The sequence below is a fragment of the Natator depressus genome, chromosome 2 (genome assembly GCF_965152275.1).
Source record: "Natator depressus isolate rNatDep1 chromosome 2, rNatDep2.hap1, whole genome shotgun sequence".
Classification (NCBI taxonomy): domain Eukaryota; kingdom Metazoa; phylum Chordata; order Testudines; family Cheloniidae; genus Natator; species Natator depressus.
In genome coordinates, this window is record NC_134235.1 from 46,842,749 (window position 1) to 46,855,892 (window position 13,144).

The 13,144-nt window shown below is 38.6% G+C and overlaps 1 protein-coding gene across 1 annotated transcript in view; it reads right to left on the reverse strand.

Annotated features, from left to right (window-relative positions):
- The window catches only part of CNBD1 (cyclic nucleotide binding domain containing 1), a 278,638-nt gene that overhangs the window by 92,484 nt on the left and 173,010 nt on the right, over nt 1-13,144 (reverse strand). Inside the window, exons 7-8 of the mRNA XM_074942900.1 lie at nt 12,923-13,057; nt 9,142-9,274 (exon numbers count right to left, since the gene is read on the reverse strand). Coding sequence (XP_074799001.1) covers nt 9,142-9,274; nt 12,923-13,057 — 268 coding nt within the window. The remainder of the gene's footprint in view (nt 1-9,141; nt 9,275-12,922; nt 13,058-13,144) is intronic.

Below are 13,144 nucleotides of genomic sequence, written 5' to 3' on the forward strand. Positions count from 1 at the left end.
AAGATGCCAAGAGAAATTATTCTAACTTTTATGAGACACAGAGATGGTACAGCTTCCATGTCTATATATACCAGTGATTTCTTTTAAAAAAGGGATGTTATGCATTCTGTAGTTATTAATATAACAAGGTGACCTACCGGATTATCAAAGAAAGACAGGCACTTAAAGGAAAATTCTGTTCATAAAATCAGAAAGGCAGAGAAGAATAAGAATTGGTGAAATATTCTTTATACTTTTTAAGAAACAAAGAGAGGCATCTGGTTACATTACAAATATTCCAAGCATTGCTGTGATGAAATAGAAAAAGCACCTGCTATTTCTAGCAGCCATCCACAGAAATGCTGTGATCTTAAAGGAAGTTAAACAGAATCAGAAGAATACATTTTACTAGGAACAAGAGGATCAGTTGTTCCCTGGTCATGCACAGTCTTGCAGAGAAGTGAGGGGTAGTATGGTACATACTTATTGAGCTGGATAATAGAAGCTGTAGGACTACAGAATCCACTCAACTTCCCAAGGAAGAGATATAAAAAGAGCAGAAAGATGCCAAATTTTTCTTATGGAGGATTCTGCCAAAATACTTTTCCAATAGCAACAGTCATACCCATCTAGCATGTCTCAGTATGGAGATTATCTGTTTGCATTTTAGATTATGGCTTGGTGTTGTACTCTATAACTTTGCCCTAAAATGAAATATTTGTATGATAAAATCCATTATAATAAAAATACTCTTCTTCAAAAAATATACCTTGGAGTCCAGCAGAATTTTTATTATACTAGCATTTATTTTATAATCTATTAGAGGTTCTTTACTAAATGTGGCCAACATTTTCAAACTCAGGTAGTTAAAATTAGGGACCATACTTAGCTACTTAAATAACTGGCCTAATTTCAAGAGACTGCTACAACTGATTCTAATTTCATTGAGATGCTAAAATATAAATGTAAGTTAACAAAGATGCATAGTCACATGAAAAATCAATGTGAGTAAGGCACCTAAGCTGCTTTGGAATTTTGTAGATCCTCCCCGGCACCCATCTACAACTTTATGCCTAAATAGCTTTGTAAATTTGGCCCTACATGCAGACCTATCCCTGTCCCCAGTGGAACAGACAGGGAAGCATTTATCACACATCTCAGTTTTGAAAAGGTAATCCACTAAACTTCCTATAAAAGTGAGGCTTTGGAGACAGGCTATGCTGCTGTTGAATGGTGCTGATTAGGCACAGGAAAGGCATGCTGAAAGAGGACTCGGTGACAAACATCAGCTGGGGCACAGCAACCAATGCTACAACTATCCGAAGCTAAGCTGCTGCAGTAAGCACGGATAATATTACAGAGAGAAGAGTATATTAGAGACGGGATAGGTGTCATGCTCATGAAAGTCAATACTATAGGGAAGTGATGGAATTCATTCTAACGCTGGAAATAAAATAACACATATGGGCCAAACTGAGATATGGGATTATATATAGGGAAAGAAAGAAAGAAAGAAAGAAAGAAAGAAAGAAAGAAAGAAAGAAAGAAAGAAAGAAAGAAAGAAAGAAAGAAAGAAAGAAAGAGAACTGGCAATAATGACTAGGAAAAATACACACAGAATCAAAGAGCTTGAATTTTGGGACATTTGGGGGTCAGAACAGAATCCTCATGTTCCACAGGGGCATGCAGCTTTACTAAGAGCATTCTCATACCTCTCAACAATGCTCCTTGTTCATCAAGTTAAGATGTACAGTCATATCTGAGGCCATTATAACTACCGGGTATATAAACTGTGTGTGCTTGAACATGCACATATGCATGGGGTGTGTCACCAGAAATGCCAGTGGGGCAAAATATTTTTATGTAATCATTTCACCAAAGGAAGCAATAGAATCAGTCACTCCTAATCGTTGAACGAGGTACTTACAGCCAATTTCCTCACACAAATGGCTGCCTCCAGCTGTTTGGTGCCCTCTTGCCCCAAAGCATAGGATTGTTTTGTGGCACTGGCTCTCATGCTCCTCTAGTGCTGAAGATTCCCTGCAGTTATGTAATTTTTGCACTGCACTTGTCTTTAACTGCCTTTGTAATACTTATTTAATGATCTGCCTTTTCTGATCTGTACATGTCTCAGATCAGGATTTTCCTAACACTTTAAGACCAGTGATTGTTGTTCATGGCTGGTTTAGTCATAAATTCATAGAATTTAAGGTCAAAAGGGACCATTAGATCCCCTAGTCTGACCTCCTGTATAACAAAGGCAATAGACTTTCATTCAGTTACTCCTGTATTGAGCCCAGTAATTTGGGATTAACTAAAGCATATCTTCCAGAAAGGCATCCAGTCTTCATCTGAACACTTCAAGTGATGGAGAATCTACCACTGCCCTTGGTACTTTGTTGCAATGGTTAATCACTCTCACTGTTAAAAATGTGTGCCTTATTTCTAAAGATAATTTGTCTGGCTTTAATGTTTAGCCATTGGTTCTTGTTATGCCTTTCTCTGCTAGATTAAAGAGCTCTTTTGTACCCAGTATTTTCTGCTCATGAAGGTACTAATACACCTTAAGTCAGACACTTCTGATGGCATAAACTCTTTGACCTAGAAAAGAGAAAGTAAAAAAACAGAAGATGATCCTGTCAATAAAAAACAGTGACAATACTAAGCTCCCAGGCTGCTAGCACTGAGTCTGAAATGATCAAAAACATTTTTTTCCCCAAATGTTGTCAATGGGTGCCATAACTGACTGGAAGGCAGAATGGATCACGTTATAGATGGCTCTCTAGGGATTAACTCAATGCATAAAACTGAAACAATGGCAAAATTGTCCATAGAGGATAGGAAGGGGTGAAAAACAAAGGAGAATGAAAACCAGGCGAATGCAGAAGAACAAACAAACAAACAAACAGAAAAATCATGGATCAACTTATTCTTTTTACACAAAGAGAATCATTTAATATTTTCAGAGATGTAACCAAGGCAATCACATCCTTTATACTGAGACATAGGGCAACTAACACTGGCACTGAAAATATGATTTCTTGCCAGTAAGAGAAAGAGCCTTGGGAAAATCAAGTCATAACCAATGTTGAACAGAGATGATAGTCAAATTTTATCTAAAGATCAGTTTTCAGAGTAACAGCCGTGTTAGTCTGTATTCTCAAAAAGAAAAGGAGTACTTGTGGCACCTTAGAGACTAACCAATTTATTTGAGCATAAGCTTTCGTGAGTTACAGCTCACTTCATCGGATGCATACTGTGGAAAATACATAAGATGTTTATATACATACAAACCATGAAAAAATGGGTGTTTACCACTACAAAAGGTTTTCTCTCCCCCTACCCTACTCTCCTGCTGGTAATAGCTTACCTAAAGTGATCACTCTCCTTACAATGTGTATGATAATCAAGGTGGGCCACCAGAGAGATTGAAGTGTTCTCCGACTGGTTTATGAATGTTATAATTCTTGACATCTGATTTGTGTCTATTTATTCTTTTACGTAGAGAATAAATAAATGTCAAGAATTATAACATTCATAAACCAGTCGGAGAACACTTCAATCTCTCTGGTCACGCGATTACAAACATGAAAGTTGCGATATTACAACAGAAAAACTTCAAAACCAGACTCCAGCGAGAGACTGTTGAATTGGAATTCATTTGCAAATTGGATACAATTAACTTAGGCTTGAATAGAGACTGGGAGTCATTATGCAAGGTAACCTATTTCCCCTTGTTTTTTCCTACCCCCCTCCCTTCCTCTGTCAGTTCTTGTTAAACCCTGGATTTGTGCTGGAAATGGCCCACCTTGATTATCATACACATTGTAAGGAGAGTGATCACTTTAGATAAGCTATTACCAGCAGGAGAGTAGGGTAGGGGGAGAGAAAACCTTTTGTAGTGGTAAACACCCATTTTTTCATGGTTTGTATGTATATAAACATCTTATGTATTTTCCACAGTATGCATCCGATGAAGTGAGCTGTAGCTCACGAAAGCTTATGCTCAAATAAATTGGTTAGTCTCTAAGGTGCCACAAGTACTCCTTTTATCTAAAGATCAGTCATTATTTGAGATCCTATAGAATTCATAGTTTCAATAATGCTTATATCCTGTGCTTTTATTAAATCTTTATTGTTTTTTGGCTTCTAAAATATATTTTACATTATATATAATATATATGTATAATATATATAGATATACACATGGTTGGGTCACTGGGGGCTTAACAGGTTTAAGACCCACTGATGATAATTTTTTTTCTTTAAGCAGATATCTTTGGATAAACTTTTACTTTAATTGTACCCCCTGGGGAAGTAAGGATCCATGCTTCCTTTACAGGATTGAGGATTGTATTAATCCAGAGTCGTAGATATTTAAACATTAGCTAATGCATACTGAAGATATGCAATATATCCATACCCAAATTCTTGTCTGAAGTGGCCCAATCTGCTAAAGAAATGTGTGTGCAGGAAAACCTGTACAAGAGGCTGTACAGAGTATCCCCTGACTAATGAATATAGTTCTGCTCTACATTTATTAGAAGACCATTTTAATTAAGCAGCCTATTATTGTCTGTCTTCTGAGTGGTTACTTAAATTTAATCTCAGCTGGGGAATCATCTCACACTGGAGATCATCTCCAACTCTGACCGACTGAATTTAAAATGCTCAGAAGTTCAGAACCATTGACCTGACTTTTTTCAATCTTTGTATTGTAGATCTTAATGAGCACTAAAAAAAAACCTGAAGATTTTCTGTATGTAGGACTGTATAAGGAATTCCTCTTTGTATTCATTAGTTTTATTAGCAGATAATCTATAATGATATAAAGAGAGACCATATCTTTTTGCATCAGAACAAGAAAACAAAATTAATGAACTTTCAACATTACATATGTATTCCTGCTTTTTGTGTATTATTATTATTTATTTATTGTAGGCAAGATTTTCAAAAGAGCTCAGATCCAACAGCACCGACTTAGGCCCTAAATAAATGGCGACATTTTCAGAAGTGGTAAGCACTCAACAGTTCCCCATTCTCATACAAATTGAGACTTACAGTGAGAGCTGCTGGGAGCTGAGCACTTCTGAAAAAATCTATCCCTGCTTGTTTATGGCAACACTCAGGCTATGTCTACACTACTGCGGTAAGTCGACCTACACTATGCAACTCCAGCTATGTGAATAATGTAACTGGAGTTGACATACCTTAGGTCGAGTTACCACAGGGTCTACACTGCAGGGGGTCGATGGGAGAAAATCTCCCATCGACTTACCTTACACGTCTCGTTGGGGGTAGAGTACAGGGGTCGACTGGAGAGTGATCTGCGTCGATTTGGCAGACCCGCTAAATCAACCGCCTGGTGGATCGATCTCGAAGCGTTGATCCCTGTTGTAGTGTAGACCTGCCCTCTGAATGTGGTAGGTGTTTTTCCACACATTCAGAAGGGACAGTGTTCACTGTGAGGAGCTCACACACTAAGGATAGACAGGCATGTAGACAGAATTTAGGAGGGCAAGAAATAAGGTATATTTACATAAGACAATTGGATTCACTCTCGGCAGCATGACAGAAGTGGGTCTTTAAGAGGCAGGTGAAGAGCCCTGCAACTAAGCTCAGGGAGGCTGTATCATGCACAGAGGGCAGGATGGAAGTGAACACAGAGGCAACTAGTGGGTAGAAGATGACCAGGGTGGAGACATTAGTGGAGTGGAAGGGATGGGGTCAATATGAAGCTGAAATAGGGAGTGCTTAACATCTTTATCTTAAAACTGCATTAATGATGGGACATAATGGAGGGTAGACATACAAACGGAACTTGTGATTTCCATTATGTTTGGCTGGATGCCTCCAGAAACCAGCCACCCTTGCCATTTAATGTGACAGATTTCTCTTTTAAAAGACAATGGATGAAATCCTGGCCCTATTGAAGTAAATGGGAATTTTGCCTTTTATTTGAGTGGGGCAAGAATTTCACCCCATATCTTAAATATTCACCTTTTTCCACACCATTTAACTACTTGGCACTAACAAAAAATCCATCATGCAGTATATATGCTAATATGCACCAATTAAGAAGCAGTCATTAAAAATCTGCTATCATTAGGCTTCATTAATCTGGGAAGTTTCCAATAAAGCAACTGTCCCAGTTAAGTCGAGTGCATTGCAATAATATTTTACGTTTATATAGCACCTTGCATACCAAGGCACTGTACCTATTAGACAGATAGATCAATACTACATTGCAGCAGGACTCTGTGGATGTGGGCACCAGCCAGCTGTCTAACTGTGCACTGCACCACAGTGGGAAGAGGGACATTTTATACAGTGATACTGAGGTGAACTCCTCATCTTAAAAAATGTGATAGCAGATAGAGCTTCAAAGTGAAATCCTGGCCCCACTGAAATAGATGGCAAAGCTCCCATTTACTTCAACGGAGCCACGTTTTTACCTTCAAATTTTTAAGTTCTTGTCTGAAAGATGTACAGATCAAACAGCTTAGAATGCAGCTTATTTATCTTGAGGGTGAAAAGCAAAGACAAACCAGCCTAGATTTGAGCCTGAGTTTCAAGGCAGACTAAATATTTTAAATCTGTTGCTTAGACTTCCCCAGAAGTGCCCAAGGCAATTCAGGCTGTAATCGGTGTTCCTTTTCTCACCTTCTCTCTTGTCAAAAATCCACCCTCCCCAGTGTTTTTTAGTGCGTATTCTCTGGGAGTCTCCCATCAGGCTTAGCGGAAGACAGTAAGCATGGACCTAGCTGTCACAAAACCTAGATTCTAGTCTTAGGTCTGATGCAGATTTGGTGTATGTCCTTACACAAATCACTTAATTTCTCTGTGCCTCTGTAAAATGGGGCTCATAATGCCAGCCACCATTGTAAAGTGACTTAATTATCCAAAATATGTTTTATATAGTAAAATAAATCAAATATCTGTACTTATCATTTTATCTAAAGAAATAGTTAATCAAGAAGTCACTGCAGGTGTGAGGCGAAATTAATTACGAGGCAGATGCACAAAGACAGTAGGAAGGGGATGGAAATTACATTAGTAAGGGAACAGAGCAAGATGAAGGCAGAACTCTGTAGCCCAGATAAAAACACATTTAAATTGTGCTGGTCAGTGCTCCAGTTTTTGTTAAATCATGACAACTAGTTCATATTTAACTAATAATTAATATGTTGGACCACACGTTCTGATACCATGGAGCACACCAAAAAAAAAAAAATCACACATATAACTCTTTGGCTTGCAGAAAACCCTCCATTTGTACATGAAAACTGAGCAGTGGCCCATTTTCACAAGATATCACCCACTTTGCATGCACACATGTTGGGTTTTTCATGCACAAGGGATGCAAAACCAATTTGAGAGGCATGCCCATTGTGCTTACAACAGGAAATGTACCCCATTGTGACTTAATATGAATAAACTAAAACCAAAGATCAAGTGCTGGGATTATGACTCCCTTGCAATACCTCATCATTTTACAGTGTACATTTTAACAGAAAACAAAGATACTGATTTTGTGTGCAGATCCCCAAGCACAGCCAAATGGGCCCATGGAGGGCATGTATGCTGCATAGGCACTATGCTTACGTCTTACATTGATGTCAAATGACAACCTTGGGGGAATGCCTGAAACAACATTAAAGGGTTCTGAAGGGAATTACAGCCAGCCATGCTTGGCTGGAGGAGGTTTGCTGTGACACACACCTTTGAAGATGGTAGGAGAGGGATATAAAAACCATTTATTAAAGAAGTGGAGATTTTGACCTGAGAATAGAAAAAGAAAACACTTGATTTTTATAAATGAAGCCAAACTATTATTTTACTTGTAGCACAGTCACCAGGGTGTTTCCATTTTCTATTAAAATAATCCATTAATTCATTCCCTCATTATGGTAGACATGGCTGGACAATCTTCTCCTGGTCCTAGAGTTTCATGTTTTGTAATTATGCATCTTCACCAACAGAATATCAAGCTTCTGATAGTAACATGATTCTGAAGATCAAGGTTGTCACCTGATGTGAAAGTAATACTATTGTGTTCTAGTAAATCAAATGTCCAAATAAATGAACATTTCCATCTTTTGTGCCAATTTATGGCTCATTGAGGCTATCAGACCCCAAGTATCAGACCCCAACTTGACCCCGGGGCCTCCACCTGTGTTAGTATTATGTACCGTGGCATATGGCATCCAAGGACTGCACATCTACATTGAAGATGGCGGTAGCTGAAAGCTGTATCATCAAGTTCCATGGCTTGTGTTTGACCAGCAGGTGCCACCTGCCATTGAGGACTGATAGCCTCAATGAGCCATAAATTGGCACAAAAGATGGATGCAAAGTGATCCTTTCCCTACAAACTAGGCACAATGCTCCTGGCAAATTGCCAATGACATCCTTTGCAGAGAGCCTCTACTGTGCTGTATAAACAACAAAACAGATTTTAAATAACACCAACAAAGGCAGATCTTTACTCCAAACAAGTCCTGTGTGACCAATGACACCAATTAGTAATATCTATAATACCTATCTGAACTATAATTGTTTATTCATGCAATTGCATGTTCTCAGAATTTATACATCTTTCAAAAACATTATCTCAAAGGGATCAGCCAAAAAAGTAATTATATAAGTCAAGCGGAAAAAAAGAAAAAGATTTCTAATGACCTTATATTGCATGTAATATATGGATTTTACTCCTTTTTATAATCATCCCAGATCATCTAATACAACTTAGTCTGAATGCACATTCTGGAATAGATTCTGATCCATCACACTGGGCACCACCCAATGCAATGAGTGGGATAATAAGCAACTTTTAACAACTAATTAATCAAAAGCTTCCGATAGTCATTAATTTTTTATTTTAATGCAGATTATAGATATAATTCACTCCCAGTATTAACTGGCCGGTTAAAAGATTTTATCTTTCAGTTTTAATATGAATAAAGGATGATCCTACTAAATTATGTCTATCTGAAGCTTTAAATCATTTCAGTTTGAGAAATGACTGAAAAATAGTTTAAGGAAACAAACACTTATAGGAATCTTCCTTAATTATGTGTAATTTATTACTTTGCTGTTATTTGCCCAAAAATAACTTTGTATTGAGAATTTACAAGTGAATAAAAATAGACGGAAACTAACCATAGCCTGCAGGAAATTGCCTCCATTTCAAATGAGACATTAAGTGAAATACATAAAGCACAGGCCAGGAGCGATAATATGGACAGCCATGAATTAATTTTTCCTTGGCAATTCGTTCACGCTTAGCTATTTCCTGAAAGACAGATACACGTTCAACAGTAATGATAAAATATGTAAAAGAAGAAAAAACCTAAAATGAAAAAAGCAGCAAAGAAAAAAACACCATTTGCATATTAAAAACCCATAAAGTAAAGCAAATTTTGAGACACATGACGTTTATTTTTAGGTAGGTTTTGTGACAGTAGAGCCAAAATACTAATCTTTAGAAATTACAACTTGAGAAATAGCTATTAGAATTTCTTTTTCCGAATTGTGAACTTCTTTAGAAAATGATTAAACACACTTGTGATTTTTTTTAAATGAGGGTGGGAGGGAAACCTTACTCTAAAATCCTGTCTCTGCTGCATAAATCAAACTCAGAAGTCAATCTTGTCAGTCTCAACACAGAGGCACCGATCCTTTGAAGTATAAAGCTGCTGCTTACCAAATCAAAAACAGCTGATTTGTGAAGCAATGAAACGATGCCTTAAAAATGTGTTTCCACTTTGAGTTTAACTAGGCTTGGGCCCCATTCACAATATGCTCATGTACTCTTTCTACAATATTTAACCACACCTCATTAACATGGCTTAACACCCAGATCTTGGAAACATGACTTTTTGTTATTTACAACACCCTCGGGTCACACCCATCACTTCCCAGACTCCATCTAGCATTCCAAAGATTATACAATCTAAGAGGAGGAAGGGAACAGAACACACATTGTTATATTACAGAAAAAATACATACCTAAAAACTTTGCATAATGTACGGAATTTATCTTTCTAAATCTCTCCATTACTCACTCTACTTTTTAGCAGGTAACTTTTTCTTGTTTGTCAAAAAAGGAACCGCATAAAAATTACAGATAACCTGGATGACAAATAAAGAAAACCAACATGCTCCGTGGAACAGCTTGATCCTCCCCTTCAATTTAAAAATGCATCCCCTGTATCTTGGAATTTCATCCATTGCTTGTGTGCAAGATGCTGTTTTCCTTGTTTAGATATAGAAAATGATAGCTATAGAGAGAGTTCCAGAGCTCTTCTTCGAAATGTTCACATTCACATCTATTACTTGCTGGGTGACATCATGATTTGAGCAACCTCAAGACTAAAGGTGGAACAAGGCAACAGGCCAGACCTTTGGGCCTGATCCATCTTCTTTTCCTACTCTAGGGAGAAAAATATGGCATAATACTGGTTTATATGGTCAGATGAAAATTCCACCAGTTTGAGGGAATCTTTAGGTGGTGTATAACTTGTGTAGCCATGTCGAGGCCATGCCCATCACAGCCCCAATACAGATGATGTGTTGGGGCATGTCCTGGGGAGCATAAGAACAGCCATTCTGGGTCAGATCAAAGGTCCACCTAACCCAGTATCCTGTCTTCCGACAGTGGCCAATGCCAGGTAAGAGAGACGTGGCTATAGTGCTGCTGTGTTTCAGTGATCCCTGGCTGCCACTATGGCCTTGCCACACTCTTATAGCCAGTCACAATTTACAGCAGCACTGTGATTGCTCTACATTATACAGTAGGCCAGACTAATCACCAGCTGGTCCCAGAATCTGAGGGCATTAGTGAGATAGAAAGAAGAGGGAGCATAAGAATGACATAGAGTTGCCTTTCTCTCTACCCTTAGCTTGTTCACTAAGCACAGCTTGCTTGGATCTGAGAATTAGGGCCACCATATTTGGAGTTCAGTGTTTTTATTCCCACAACTTTCAAGTAAACTACCAGAAAAGCCAGTTTATCCCAGTTCAGACCATACAGCAACTGGGGGCAGGAATGGAGAAGTCACAATAGACACCAAAATGCACAGGCCCAAGGAGAGAAATTTGGGACCCCAGTGCATTGTGTTTGCTGGGGCCTCACCCCTACCATTTCACTTTATTTACACAGACATTAGAGACGTTTTGGGGGTCCACCTGAGCTCAGGGCCCTGGCACAACTGTTCCACCTTCTCTCCTTCCTCCCTCTCCCTCTTCCCCTCAAACCCCCGCCCATCAATGGACACAGCTTTTCTCTCAGATGAGACTCAGGGAACTAATCAAGCAGACAGATTCAATGCCCCTCATCAAAGTGCTTTCAAGCCTTTTGGATTGCTGGTGTCCTGCATGGATCTGCTAACTTGGGCTAGACTTGAAATGCAACTCCTCCAACAGTTTCTAATGATCCTATATCCAAACATATATGTAGATGAAGATAGATAGATGTACATAGATGTAGAGTATCTATGACCTGCACCACAAGATGGTCCCTTAAAATGTCAACTAACCTCCAGTGTGGGGGTCAGCCACAGACCATTTCAAAAAAGGACTCCTGATCAGAGAAAAAGACAAAAAGATCTTCACCACAGATGCCAACTTATTTGTCAGAAGAGCTTACTGGTCACATCAAACTATACAGGGGTAACGATCACAGGAGGAGATGAATCAAAGTATAAATTTGCTGGAGCATTTTGATGATGACTCACAATACCATGCCATTGGTCAACCAGTCCCAATAGGTAGCAACCCACCAGATTGACAATAAATGAGGGAGATGAAGGTCTTAGCTCCTTGGTCAGACAGGAGAGGGAGTCAGGTATTGTTCCTGTGGAAACAGTAACAAGACACTGCTTGGAGAAGTTGGTTCTGGATTTTCTGCCCCCTATATGTCCTATCTGTCTCTTGAGCAGTTCTTGTTGCACAGTGTGGTTGATGAGAAACCTTGGGAGGACTGTAAGTATTTTGATGGACCTTTTGCTGTTTGTACAGACTTTTCCATCAACCTATTTGATTGTGCATGGAAAGGGATGTATGTGGTAAACTGTAAACAGTTATAAAAGAGAATTTTCCAAGTGAACTACGCATGAACTGTAGTAACTGCTGGCTCTTAACTCACCTGGAATCCATGGTGAGCAAACTTGATTTTCAATATGCTATTGCATTATTACTTGATGTGTTGTAGAACAGCTCAGCTTTCATAAACATGTGAATAGTAGTCCACTAATAAAAGGTAATTCTTCCTGTTTAATTCAAATAATTCAATGCCTATCATTAGTCTTTTGCGGTTTTAGCCATTCTTTTGTATTGTCTTTCCCATATTTATAGCAGATTTCACAACTGGATACCTTATCTTCAATGGCAGTGTTCATGCTCGGCCAGAACAGGATTTCTCTGATCTGATGCTTCTCAGATGACCACAATGGATTATGCTTACAATATTTGATCTACGTGGCTCCTATTATATTATCATCTGCTGCTGTGCTTTTTGTTGTGTTGGAGGCCCTTGCTGAAGCGGCCAGGAGGATGAATGACTTTGAGGGTTTTCATTTCTTTACAGAAGTGGTAGCTATGCTTCCTCCCTGAGACCAACAGATCTGGTCCTTCCACCTGGGGCAGAAGAGCAGAGGAAAATACCATTGCTGCTGAAGACAAGCATCAAAAGTAGAGGCCGCCTGACATGGCAGATGAGGCAGTGTAGCTTCCCCCTCTTCCCAACCTTAGAAGGTGTATAACTGAGCCCTCTATGTGCAAATACTCAAAAACCTGAAAACATATTTATGTTAGAGTATTTTCAAGTTAACAAAATGGCTAAATTAAATACATCATACTTAATTATACAACACTGAAGACAAGAATGTTAAAACTATTGCCTCAGAAGGGTTCTAAGACTCTAATAGTATCATAGTTTTACCTCTTTTATTCTCAAATAATCTGTGGAAGAAATTTTAAGAATTTCGCAGTTTTCTTCTGTAATGATGGACAGTAGGATGTGCGGCAGTTTGGGGGGGGCTGTTTCCAGAGTCCCAAAACAACTTCCTCTGATAAGCTTAAAAAAGAAAGGAAAAGTATCAGACTTTTTTCTCTGTGATCAGTAAAAAGGGGGTAAAATGAAATGTAAAGGTTAATTTATGTG